Source organism: Macrotis lagotis, chromosome 6, assembly GCF_037893015.1.
Source record: "Macrotis lagotis isolate mMagLag1 chromosome 6, bilby.v1.9.chrom.fasta, whole genome shotgun sequence".
Lineage (NCBI taxonomy): Eukaryota > Metazoa > Chordata > Mammalia > Peramelemorphia > Peramelidae > Macrotis > Macrotis lagotis.
The window spans coordinates 2,353,132-2,367,221 of record NC_133663.1 but is presented as its reverse complement, the minus strand read 5'-3'; the positions used below and the strand labels follow the sequence as shown (position 1 = coordinate 2,367,221).

The following is a 14,090-nucleotide window of genomic DNA, read 5'->3' as shown; positions in this document are numbered from 1 at the left end:
CCCCCCCCCCCAGCCCAACTGTTCCTAAATCATCTGATATGGGGAACAAGAGTGAGTGGAACCCAAAGGGGACATGTTTTCTGTGACAGAGCTTGAGTCTTTAACACTGCCAAGCTGAGGGTGTTCTGAGGAGGCCGTCTGGGGCCTGGCTGAGGAAACTGGTAGGAGAGAGAGGATGATAAACTGGAGGGTGAAGAAAATTAAGACTATGCTGTATCTCTGGATAATTACTATTCCAGACCCTCCCCCATTTTGTCCAACCAAACCCCATCTCTTAGTTTAGTTCAGGGGTGAGTGAACCCTCCCTCCAGGTTTCAATGAGTCTTCCATTTCCCCAAAGCCCTGTCAGTCAGAGGCGCAGTGTCCACTTCCCCAAGGTCAGGTGGTAACAAAGGTTATTGTTCCCATATCTGGAAGGAAACAGAATTATGTCTCTGATGGGGTAAAACTGGATCTGAATAATTATGCAAATAGGGCTTGAAATGCTTTGCTTTGATTAGCCAGGTACTGTCAGAAACTGTGAGCCCGGCTGGGCCCACCTTGGGGACTAGGATCCAAGGGGGCTTGGCACCGCCTTACCTGGCTCTCCTTCTAGAGCTGTCATTCATGCTATGGAGGTTGAGCCCTCTTCCTGAAGAGTAGATAAACTCCTTTTTGTTCTCTGGACCAGGTCTTCTTAGTCCCTTTAAGGAGAGCCATGCTATGCTACACGGTTCTGATCCCACACAGGCGGCAGTCTAAAGGTCAAGGAATGGGACCACTCCAAAGCTCTCGGGCTCCTGGCTTGCTGAGCTGGAACTCCTGTTTCTATTTATATGCAATGACACAGGACCAGCCTGAGCCAAACCCTCCCCTGGGACAACTCTCCTGTCCTTGTCTCATGCCAAAAATTAGGGGGAATTTGCTCTCCAAGGGGGAGGTCAAATCAAGGACAACCAGATTGGGATGGTTTTATTTTTCTAGCCAAGATTACTCAGGGCAGCAGGATCCCAGAAAGTCATGTTTTTCAGTCATGTCTGACACTCTTCATGCCCCCATTTGGGACAGAGATACCAGAGGGGTTGGCTGTATCTTCTCCAACTCATTTGTCAGATGAGGAAGCCGAAGTAAACAGGGTATGTGACTTGCCCAAGGTCACCCAGCTGCTGACTAAGCAAAGTAGAATCCAGGCTCCAGGCTTCCTGACTCCAGAGCCCCTAGCTGCCCCATAAAACAATAAAACATTCTTGCCTCACCTGAGAAGGGAGAGGTCATCCACACCCAAAGCCCAAGCCCAGATGCAGACTAATCCTTTCACTTGAGGATTACTCCCATCTCCCAAAGAGGAAGTAATGGGGAGGAGCCGAGGTGCCTCCCTAACTCACCCGATGAAAATATCCACCAGTCTGGATCGTCCAGTTTGCCAGGGAGGTCCAAATGTTGTCCTGCCAGGCCTATGTCAGGGTCTTTGGTCATGGAGAGAGAGGCCACTTACTGGTTCTTGTTAGTCTACTCTAACTCATGAATTGATAAGGCTGGGGTCCCTGGCTTTTTGGCAATGGCCATCAATGGGACTCGCTTAACTAACAATTTACCCATTGTTATTTTGCCCTGGAAGAAACTACGTCTCAGTCTCCCTTTGTTACACACTGTTATACATGAATGAAAGAAAAACCTGCTAGAGTGAGAGAAAATTTTATCCATGAACCCTGCAGGCATGAGGCACCAGGTAGCATTTGAACATCAGGTAATTTACAGTCTTCAGAAACTCTTTTCCCTCCCTCTTGGATGTCCATAGGCTCTCAGAGTTTGAGTTACAATCTAAGAGGTCCACCTATTCCATGACATGTCCCTAATATGATCCCCCCACATCATAGGATGCATGATATGCTGATGAACCCCAATCATCACAGGGGGTGGGAGGTGGGATAATATTCAATTACCTAATTGCACAAACTCAGTTGGCCAAGATCTCTAGGTCACTCTTGAGCACCTGAGAACTGGATTCTTCTAATCTTGGGTTTGTTATCTCTGGAATGGGATTAGGAAAATTCTCCCAGTTTTGTGATTGACTTGGCCATTCCCCCTTTGTAATGGATTCCCTAGGGGGCCCCCTCCACACCCGGTGAAGCCCAACACCTTACATTCCTCACACACACACACACCATTTGACTAAAAGTTTTTGGTGGGTCCCCACCACCACCACCTGCAAAGAACAGGGGAATACTCTGAATAACTGAAGGCAGTAGAGAAGGAACCATAGACAGAGGTGTAGAGAGGGGACCTTGGCAAGGAGACCCGTAGGGATGATGCCAAGGGATTTTGAGCTGAAGGAAAAGGGAAGGAGAGTACACAGTGAACAGTAGTTTCTCAGTAAGAGGAGAGAAGAGGGTATAGGGGGGGAAATGAAGGTTTGGGATTCTTTCTTAGGACTGGGGGTGTAGCCACTGGCTACTTGAGTCTGGTTCTGCCTATGAGGAATCATTATTCAGACTCAGGAAAATGTGGGTGGAAATAAAACAAAGGTTACAAGACATAGAAAGGGATGGGAGAGAGAGAGATAAAAGAAGAACCAAGCAGCTTTGGCTGGATTCCAGGTCAGAGAAGACTGCCGGCCCTGAACTGGAGTCCAAAAGGCGAGTTCCCTGTCTCTTATTGGACTAGGAATTAGGTAGAGGGTGAAGCCAAATTTTACATTAAACAATCCATGCTACATCAAGAGTGAGGGGGTCTCCACCCAAGCTGCCTTCAAGATTACAAATTGTTTCTGTTACAATCATCATTCTCTACCTCTGGTCAACTTGCCTCACCCAGTTTCTACATTCACAATTCTCTTCATCTTTTCCCTGCATGGGGTGGGGGTGGGGGGTGCGAGAAAACAAGGGTTTAGGATTGTGGGGTCAAGGTAGGAAATCGATTAGGGCAGACCCAATGAAGGCTTGGGAGACAGATGGTAGGAATGACCCGAGGCTTAGATCTGGGGTTAGGGGTCTGGGAGCAGAGGACAGGCCAGACTGACTCATCTACCTCAAAGGCTGAGACAGGAAAGGAGGTGTGGAGCAGGGGTAACAATTAAGTGAGGTGGGATTGGAGATCGTGAAGGTGAAGAACCAGTGAGGAAATGAGAGGGGCTGTCAGATAAATGAGGTCAGGGTTGTTGATTAAAGAAGCAGACACAGATCAGCAACTGTGAAATTGTAAGGAATAGGTGGGTGTTTGGGTTCCACAAGAATATGAAGGGAGGATTTAGTTCACATGACAGACTAGGATCTGCCTATACTGTTGCCTATGGGCAAGTGCTAAGTTAAAGTCAAAAGCCTTAGCCTCCGTCTGATCAAAAACTGAGCAGATTGCCCCACCTGTTGTTTAGTTAACCTGGGGTCTTGATCTTCTCCTTTGTACATGCTCAAGGAGGTAGCTGTTCTTGTGGGGACCAATGGATCAGTTAGATTGTGACCCTAGCCTGTGATTGGCACAAGGGGGCAGGAACAAGGCCTTGCAAAGTGCATAAAAGACCTTACATTCTGGAATTTCCAGGCCCCTCTCTCCCACCTTGAGAGAGGTGTATCATTTTGTTAAGATATCTTAATTTTAATCACTGGACTAAGCATTCATTTATAGCAAGGCCTAGCCTGGGACTTTTCTTGTGTATGGCTGAGGTAGGATAAAGGAGAAGGTTGTGAGATTCAGGGAAATGAGTTTAGGGGGCTCAACAGCTACCACATGGCTCCTCAAGTCTACTATTGAAGAGGAGGAGATGGAAGATGATGAGTTGGGGCTGCCCTGCTTAGCTAGGAGCATATGCACCACGGCCCTATAGATGAGATTGAGGGAAAATGTTGAGGATGGAAAGGGCAGAGTCTGGAAGCAGCAATGTTCTGACTCCCTCTCCAGGATCCCTGTGGAATTAAGTTCACTCTTTCAAGGGTGGTCAGGAATGAAGGATTGTCTCAGGGGAGTCAAGAGAGGTATCACAAGTAGCTCTGAAAGATAGGCATAATGAGGATGGTTAGGGGGCAAGGGGGGGAAAGGGATATGGGGTCTGATTTCCAAATCATAATGCTTTCCCTCTGTGCTGTCCAATTGTTCCCTTCAACCTACTGCAGTCTTTGGGGGTGACCTTGCCTCTTCTATCTGCTCAGACAGCAGGGCATCCCCCAAAACCTTCCTTAACAAGAGGACAGCAGAAATCAAATAGGACCTTACCCAACATGCCCATCTTTCTCCTCCACATCCTACCTTCCTCATGGCAGCAGTAACAGTAGGGTCACCTCCCTCCACCTCCCTCCAAAGTGGGAGGAGCACTATGCTGTGACTTTGACCATCACAGTACAGAATATCTGGTCATCTGTGAAGCCAAGGACAGTGCATGAGGGTCTTCTGGAGCTGAGGGTCCTCTGGAGCTGAGCTTAGATGCCAGAGTAGTCATAGTGAATTCAGGGAGGGCCTGATACTGGCCCTTTGCTGACAGGGATGCATAATTATTTTGGTTCTGTATAGCACAATCATTCTGGAAAACAATGGAATTATGCAAATACAATAACTAAAATGTACATATCTTCTGACCTAGAGGCTGTGGAGTGGGTCCTGATTAGGAGTATTTACAGCAGCACTTAAACTGGGATCCATGAATAGAAGGGATGATGACTGTGCTCTAAGATGAAGACTGGTGACTCTAGAGAAGTCTTGGAAGAGCCAAAGTCAACAGAGCCAAGAAAACAAAAGACACAATGACCGGATGATACTTGAAACCCCTAAGAATTTTATTAATATTAAGGTAGTTAGGAGTCTACACAGAGTTGAATATGATGAGATCTTAAAAAAAAAAAAAGAGGAATGCCCTGGGAGAAAGGGAAAGGGAAAGATAGAGTGGGGAAAATGATCTCCTGTGAAAGAGCTTTGAGAGTGGAGGCAAGATGAAGGGTGGTGGACCACACAGGAACCTTACTCTCCAAGAGAGAATACCAACACTCTCAGTTGGATATAGAAATCTAGCTCACCCTCCAGGAGGAGGAGGAGATGGGGGAGAAGGTGCTGATAGAAGGGAGGGTGGATGGGGGAAGGTGGTAGTCAGAAGCAAAATACTTTTAAGGAGTGTTATAAACACACCACATACTCTCCTCCCCCTGTGAGCTGAGGGAAGTTTGAATGGTCTGGAGCCACTCCAAAATTTTCTGCCCCTTTGGGGATTTATGGGAAGGAGAAATTGGCTCTAAATAACAAAAGAAAGGAGACTATGCTTACTGGAAGGTGAGAAAAATTAATCCATTAACGGCTCTTGCAAGACATAGGTGCCCCTTAGCGAGAAACACCCCAAATCCTCATTACATACAAGATTATATAGTAGAAGACCCCTGCTCCTCCCCTCTGAGTCCTGACAGGTCCTCATCATTGGGGGTGCATTCTTAGGACATAGCCTCCCCTCACTAAGCAGTTTGAGCTAATTCACAGCCTTCACCTCCCCCCCTCCCCACCTTGCTCATTATACTAAGGAGTAAGAACAGCTACTTGCTTCTCCAAGGGCAAGGGACAATAGCACAGACTCCCATTCAAACCCTGCAAAGTTATTTCATCTTTTCCCTTTGTCTTAATTCTTCTCCTTCCTGTAAACAGGTTGGCATCCCTTGAGTTTCCACAAAGACCAGACCTCCTGGCTTCTGTACTCTATTATCCTCACAGCCATCTGCGACACTCTGACAATACCCTTTCTCATTCTTGTGAAAGCAAAACACTTGATTCTTTCCCACGAGGAGAGACAGATGAAAGAAGAGAGAGAGAAAGAAGAATAAATGGGGGGAACAGGATGGAGGGAAATACACAGATAGTGAATATAACTGAAAAAATTGGTGCAAGTTTCTCTGATAAAGACCTCACGTTTCCTTGAACCTATGGAGAACTGAGAAACTTATAACTCAAATGACAAATGGTCAAAGGGGATGAACAGTTTTCAGATGAAGAAGTCAAAGCTACCTGTAATCACATACAAATGCTCTAAATTATGGATTAGAGAAATGCAAATTAAAATAACTCTGCGGTTGGATGGGAAATGGGGAAATTAAGACACTAATGCCCTGTTGTGGAGTTGCGAACTGATTAAAAAATTCTGTAGAATAATTGGAACTAATGAGGATGATGTTTTTTTTTTCTAGAAGAGAATCACTACCTCAGGGAGGTAAGGTCTCCACAAGCATATGGATTGGATTGGACTGAGGGGGGCTGGGCTACTTCCCCAGCTTCATTTTCTCCTCCAGAGCCACCTGGATCCAGTGGCCAGATATGGATCAGGACGACTGGAGATGGCCCTGGAAGCGAGGCAGTCAGAGTGAAGTGACTTTGCCCCCACAGCTAGCCGAATTTGAACTCAGGTCCTTCTGACTCCAGAGAGCTGGTGCTCTATCCACGGTGCCATCTAGCCAACAAAGGACTAGAAGATCCTTTGCCTCAGCATCTGTCTCCCAAAGAGATAAAAACAAAAAAGGAAAATGACCTATAGGTACAAAAACATTGATAGCAGCTTTCTGTGGTGGCAAAGAATTGAAACTGAGGGGGGATGTCTGCTGAATGTCGATGGGCTGACAGTTGTGCTATGTGATTGTGGTGAACTATTCTTTAAGAAGTGAGGAGCAGGGGGCAGCTAGGTGGCTCAGTGGATAAAGCACTGGCCCTGGAGTCAGGAGTACCTGGGTTCAAATCCGGTCTCAGACACTTAAGAATTACCTAGCTGTGTGGCCTTGGGCAAGCCTTACAAAAACCTAAAAAAAAAAAAAAAAAAAAAAAAAAAAAAAAAAGAAAGAAATGAGGAGCAGGGCCAGCTAGGTGACATGGTTAATAGAGAACCGACCTTGGAGTCAAAAGGACCTGAGTTCAAATCTAGCCTCAGACACTTAACAATTACCTCACTGTATGATCTTGGGCAAGTCACTTAACCCCATTCATTGCCTTAACCAAAAGAATAAATAAATAAAAGGAAAAACGATGAGCAGGATCATCACCCTTGGAAAGACTTAGAGGAACTAATGCAAGGTAACATGAGCAGAGCCATGTAACGGCAGTATTTTACGATGATGGACTGTCAACGACTGAGCTCTCAGCCATACAAGGATCCCAGACAACTCCACAGGACTCCTGAGGAAGCAGGCTACCCACTTCCTTCAGAAGGAGCCTGAATTCAGATGGAAGCAGACTTTTTAAAACTTATTGATCTTTCATTTTTGGTCTCTGTTTTCTTTCTCATCATGACTAATGTGGAAATATGTTCTGCATCACATGGATAAACTATATCAAATTTCTCGCCTTCTCAATGAGTGGGGAGGAAAGAAAAGGAGCCAGAGAATTTGGAACTCAAAATTTTTAAAATGCCACAAACGATGCAAATCACAAAGCCTTTGATCAACCTTCTCCCTGAGCTCTCACCCATCAGCTTCACTTTACTGATGCACTCTCCATGTGAATACACCACAATCTGTGGAGATTGGTGCTAGACCCCGGGGTCTTGAAGGATTCATCTCTCCAGCCTCAGTAGGTGTCGCTTCCTTCCCAGCACACCTGGCGGGGGGGTGTTAATCAGAGTTTGGCTGAGGGCTGCTCAGAGGTCACAAAATATGAAAAGGCCCAGTAATCCCAGGGGAGGAGGCTCTCCAGGGCCTGCAGCAGCCCAGCTGGCCAAGACGCTGTGGGTTCTCCACTGTCCCGGCCTGTTCCAATTGCTCTGAACCATTAAGGCTTCCATCACTCAAAATTTCTTCATCACGCATCAGGTGCTAGGTGCTGTGCAAGGAGCTTACCATTGAGAAAGAGAGAGAGAGACAGAGACAGAGAGAGGAGGGAGAGACAGAGACACAGAGAGACACACACACACAAAGAGAGAGACAGACAGACAGAGCCAGAGCCAGAGAGATAGTAGAAACCCATACAAAGTAAGTGCCCCACAGGTCAGATGGGGGGGCACCAGGAGTTTAGCAGGAATGTAAAGAAAGCTGAGAGGAGGAGGGGCCATTCCAGGCCTGGGGGGGGCAGAGAAAATGCTCAGAGCCCAGAGATGGAGGGTCCAGTTCCAGGAATGGTGGGGACCCCAGCATTGCCGCATCCAAGAATGCAGGTGGGCAGTCAGGAGCAAGAAGCCCAGAAAGGAGGGAGGGGCAGATTGGCAAGGGCCTTGAATGCCACAAAGAGGATTAGCCTTGATCCTCGAAGTGAGAGGAAACCCCTGGGTTCCTGAGTGTGGGGCAGGACATGATTTCACGGTGGGAGCTGAGTATGGGATGGACTGGAGAGAGATGAGGCATGCCAGGTGCCCAAGTGTGAAGTCCTGGACCAGGGGTCGCACCAGGGCAAAGGTGAAATGACAAGAGAGGGTACAGAAGTGAGGAGTCCAGGACGGCTCTCAAGTTGTGTAGCCTTTACCTACCTACCTAGGACCCCTGAAAGAGGATGAAGATTCATCAGTGAGGCCAAAAGCGATTCTGATCCTTTCAGGGGCATATTTTACCTCTATTGGCACAATCAAATGATTTCTATCGGTTTTTTAATTGATGTATTATTGATCAATTATGCTTATAATTTTCCTAATATTGAACCAGCCCAGCAATTCTGGTATAAATCTACCCTGGTGATAGCATATGATTTTTGTGAAGTATTGTCGTAATCTCTTTGCTAACATCTTATTTAAAATATTTGTACTGGGGTGGCTAGGTGGCATAGTGGATAGAGCACCGGCCCTGGAGTCAGGAGGACCTGAGTTCAAATCTGACCTCAGACATGCCACTTTACCCCATTGCCTTGCAAAAACCTAAAAAAAAAAATAAATGAGATGAGGCCAAGAATGACCACATCCTCCCCATCTCACCCCACCCCGAAAAAAAAATTAAGCTGGGAGGATAAAATCCTCAAGGTTTTTCAGTGATTAAGGCAGGTAAGAAAGACTTTGTCTCATTCACATTCACAGGTATAATTCCTTTTTTTTAACCCTACATTCTACCTCCCTCCTGTTTGTATTTTTCCCTTCCTTTCATCTTATCCCTCCTCCCTAGTGTTTTGCTTCTATATATCACCTCCCTCAATGTGTGCCCCCTTCTATCTACCACTCTTTTCTTTCCCTCTTCCTTCCCTCAATCAGTCCCTCCTTCTCTTCCCCCTTTCTTCCCCTCACGATACTTGAAAGGCAAGATTTTTAAACTCAGTCAAGTGTGTGTGTCAAATCCTCTTTGAGTCAAATCCAATGACAGTAAGACCCAGGCAGTTCTCCCCTCCTCCCTTCTTCCCCTCTGTTGCAATAGGTCCTTTGCACCTCTTCATGTGATGTAATTGAGCCCATTCTACCTCCCCATTCTCCCTTCTCTTACATTTTCTTTTCCTGTTTATCTTTTCCTGTATCTCTTGAGTCATTCACTTCCACTTGTTCCAATCTATTTTTCAGGGAGGTCTTTTCTCCATTTAGCTTTTACATGCCTTTCCCTTTAAAGATGAATGTGCCCTCAATGCAGCCTCTGAGGCTGACAGGCAACCCAGTATGGATCAATTTTCTGTTAATATTGGCCTGACAATCTACACCAAAACCCCAGAGGTTCTCTACCAGCCAGACTCCAAGTGGAACGATCTATTATAGCAAATGGAGAAATTCTGCATGCTAAGTTCACTTACCTTGGCAGTTTACTTTTCAGGGAGGTCCACATTTAATGAGGTTGACTCAGTCATTGCATCAGTGTTTGGGAGGCCCCAAAGGTAGGAGTGAGAGAAGAGGCATTAGATTGACTACCAAACTAAACATCTACAGAGCCGTAGTGCTGACCTCAGCGCTGTATGCCTGTGACATCTGGAGACTCTACTATGACTTCCATTTGAATGGTGTTGGGAAGATTCTGAAGATGGTACTAGACACCAAGCTGAACTGGCAAGCATTCACTCTCTTCCGCAGAAAGTACAACTTCAATGGACTGACCAAGTTGTTCAAATGCCAGATGTATGTTTGCCAAAAAGACTATTGCAGAGAATTCATGGAAGGGAAATACTTACACAGAGGTCAGAAGAAGCCATACAAGGACACCCTCAGTCTCCGAAGAGCTTTGGAATCCACTGTGAATCATGAAAAACACTGGTCTAGCAGCACCAGCATGGCACTCTCACATCAAAGGAGCAGTCTTTATGAGGAAAGCAAAATCACAGTAGCTCCAAAGAAATGTGAGAACCATCTCTGTTCCAAATGCTCATTAGGACTATTTGTGCCCAGTTTGTAGCTTCCAAGCTCATCTTGGTTTGATCAGTCATAGTTGAACCACATTGTACCTTGAATTCAACAAAATGATGTCCAAGGACAACCAACCACTGGAAGAGTTTATCCCATTCACAATTAGTTATTGTTAGTTTATTTCCTTCATCCTATTCTTTTTATTCATTTTTTTATCCTGTCCCTTCTTCAAGTGTTTTGCTTTTGTCCACTGATTCCCTTAATGTATTCTCTTATCATCCCATTTATTTATGCATCCTAGTACCTCTTCTGTTAATCTAAAAAAATTATATTTTGCTTTCATCCATTTCATTTATAATGTCAGTTTTACCATCATGATGATGTATGTCCTTTGTTCTCAAAGACCATGACATCAGGGAGGTGATGCCTTGTCCCCCATTTCTCCTAACCTCTTCCTTTCTACTTCCCTGTTGGTTAAGATTAATTTTTTTTATCCAACTATACATGTATAAATATTCTTCCTTCTTTGAAACAGTGCAGAGAAAGTTCAAGCACTGCCTGTTTCCCTCTCCTCGACCCTAAAAACTCTTCCTTTTGTGGGACAATTTCCCCCTTCCCTCTCCTCTTCTCCCAATGTAACCCTCTTTCTCACTCTGGTTTTTTTGAAATCTCAACATAATAGACCCACATGCATGTCCTCTAAGAATACTTCTAACAGTGTATGGATTAATTCAGCCTCATGATGATTTCTCACTCATATTTACCTTTTTAATGCTCTTCTAGAGTCTTGTGTTTGAATATCAAATTTTCTCTTCATCTCTCTTCTTTTCATCAGAAATACTTCAAAGTCCTCAATTTCATTAAATGTCCATTTCTCCTGAAGGCTTATATTTCCCCATGTATAAGATGCACTTTAATTTTGGGACCCGAAATTTGAAAAAAATGTATTACATAAAATTATTGAACTCATTTTATTCATCATAAAATTCATACAACTCTTCATCACTGTCAAAACTCCCATCCATGAGCTTGTCATCTGTGTTGAATGATGAATCATTGTCTTAGGAGAGGCTCTGCCCTCTCTCCTGCCTGTGCTTTGGTCTGGGGTTGCCCACAAGCCCTCCCTGGGCAAGTCTGGGGCATGTACACATGTTTAGTCCACTCTGTTTCATGAACCTGAGGCACTCATTGTCTCCTCCTTGGAAATCAGTCACTTCTTTTCATCAGCCATTCTTCTGGCCTGCTGCTGAACCACTTTGGTGGACACAGGAATTTCCAATGGCTCTTGCTCTTCAATCCTTCTCGTCAGCGCTCTCTTGAACTCAGGCCATTTAGCTGCCTTGCCTCTCATAACCTTCTTCTGCCAGGGTGTTTTCAGATGGGTTTCTTCTTCCCAGAGCCAATATCGGGTTGTTTTCTCAGATAGAGGAGGCCCAAAGTGATGTTCAGCAGTGCAATTTCCATTAGCTTTTGCAAACTGGATCCCTTTGGACTTGAATTCAGCACTGGATGAAAATCTTTTGAGCTAGCTATTTCTGGGCAGTATGTGGCAAAAAGGTCAACTAATATACCGGGAACAAAGGCAAAATAATGAACGCAATTAACAAGCAGCACAAAAAAACAGGAAATGCAAGTCAAAAAATCTACAACTGCTGTAGAAGTGCTCCCAGTTTTTAGACCCCACATTTTTTGAATAAGGGTGCATCTTAAACATGGGGAAATGACGTAGTTTTCCTGAATATTATTCTTGGCTGTAATCCAAGTCTTCCCACCCTTTGGAGTAGTAGCTACCAAATTTTGGGTGATCTTGACTGGATATGTAATAATTGAATTCTTTCTGGATGCCTGTAATATTTTCTCCTTGACCTGGGAGCTCTGGACTTTGACTATAACTTTCCTGGGAGTTTTTTGGGAAGGAATCTCTGGAGGTGATCAGTAGATTCTTTTCATTTCTACTTTGCCCTTTGGTTCTAATTTTGAGCAATTTTCTATTATAATTCTTGAAATATGATTTCTAGGCACTTTATCTTGGTTTTTAATTTAATAATTCTTAAATTATCTCTATTTTCCATGTCAGTTGTTTTTTCTGATATTTCACATTTTCTCTTTTTCATTCTTTTGATTGTTTCTTCATATTTCAGTCACTGGCTTCCACTTGCTCAACTCTGATTTTTAAGAAGTTATTTTCTTCAATTAAGTTTTAGAACTTTTTACCATTCAATTTAAGAATTTATTTTCTAAAGCATTACCAATCATTCTTTTTCATAATTTTCTTGCATTTCTCTTTTTCTAATTTTCCCTCTATCACTTTTGAATTTTTAAAAAATGTTTCTAAAGTCTTTCTTTAGCCCTTCTAAAAATTCTTGCTGGACCTATGGTCAATTTGCACTTTTCCTGAAATTTTGCTTGTAACAGCTTTCACATTAATGTCTTCTCCTGAGTTTGTCATAGGCTTCCTGTCACTACAGTAGCTTTTCATGATCAGTTTTTTTGGTTTAGTAATTTTTTTCCACTCTATTTCTTAATTTAGACTTTATGATAGAGTTGGGTTGTGCTTATTTCTAGGCATTGGGAATATCTGGTCTGAGCTTTTTCTTTTATTTTTGTTCGTTTTAGAGTTAAGTCTAGGGCCTGAAAGTTTTGGTACATCCAAGGTGGTATGTTCAGGAAGTGTGTTGGTCACTCACCTCCCAGTTGGCACTCTGGTGCTTCCTAACACCAGACTCCTGCTCCTACACAACCATGATCATTCCCTGCCCTGGAGCTGGGTAATGGGAATTGCCAAATGGCACTAAATCCCATGCCTTGTGCTAACCCAGGAGCACCCTGGAATCTCTTTCTGATCATCACTAGTGCTGCTGCTGCTATTGTTCATACCATCTCTAAGGCCCAGTCAGTGCCACTTCCAATGCCACACTTTTGACTAGCCCCTAGCCCTGTGTCTATGGACCTCTTTTGGTCTTCAGTAGTTTCCTTGGGCTGGAAAAATGTCTTTCACTTTTTGTTGATTATCTTGCTAAGAAGTTGGTTTTATACAGTTTTTAAAGTTATTAAGAGGGGTCTATGTTGGGAGCTCAGCAAAAATACTCATTTCCTTCTGCTCTCTTGGTTCTACCTCAGCTTTGAGTTTATACAAGGAAACATTTGAGGTCTAAGAAGGTATTAAGGGTCACAAAGGAATAAAGTCTATGTCAGAGTTGTTCAGGAAAAAGGATACAACTAGGCCTTAGGCCATAATAGAACAGATATGTTTCTATGCTTGGGTTGGAGTTGCTGTATGGCAGAGAAAAGAAGCAAAAGGATGAGAAGGGGGATTCAACATGAGAGAACAGAAGAAGACCTAGGGCAGAGCCTTGGGGAACAACCAAGACTAGGAGGGTAGTGTCTACATGTCTGTCATACACAAACCTAAACCTACATACACACACACACAAACACCCAGCATCCAAGAGGAGGTAGTCAATAGTCAACTTAGATATTTTCAACAATAGAAAATAGACTGGGAAAAAATCATCAGATTTGGCTATCAATGAAAAGATTCAATACAAATGAACTGAACACTATAAATTAGAATAATTCCAGAGAGGGACTGCCAAATCCCCTTCCCCACCTCAAATGAAAAGATACTCTCAACTCTCCTTGAAACAGGTGGGAACCATGGCAATTTTTTTGATGTCTAAACCCCAGTTCCAATTCCATACAATAGAGATAAATGCCAAAGGTGGGTAGGGCTAGATCCAATCAGGCAAAAGAAAGGTCAAATTATCTACAAGTGCCTGCATATCCATTGCTTGTATTGTTAAAATATTATTTAATATGCCAACTAAAATTTTAAAAATTATAATTAGAGCCTAAAAAAATTGAAATTTCCTTTTATTTCCAAAAAAATTAAACAAATATTTATTAAGAGTCTATTATGTGGGGGGGA

At 43.8% G+C, this 14,090-nt stretch overlaps 1 protein-coding gene across 1 annotated transcript in view; it reads right to left on the bottom strand.

Annotated features, from left to right (window-relative positions):
- The window catches only part of ACAP2 (ArfGAP with coiled-coil, ankyrin repeat and PH domains 2), a 140,276-nt gene extending 139,617 nt beyond the window's left edge, over window positions 1–659 (bottom strand). Inside the window, exon 1 of the mRNA XM_074190584.1 lies at window positions 580–659. Coding sequence (XP_074046685.1) covers window positions 580–608 — 29 coding nt within the window. The 5' untranslated portion in view covers window positions 609–659. The remainder of the gene's footprint in view (window positions 1–579) is intronic.
- Window positions 660–14,090: the final 13,431 nt, after the last annotated feature.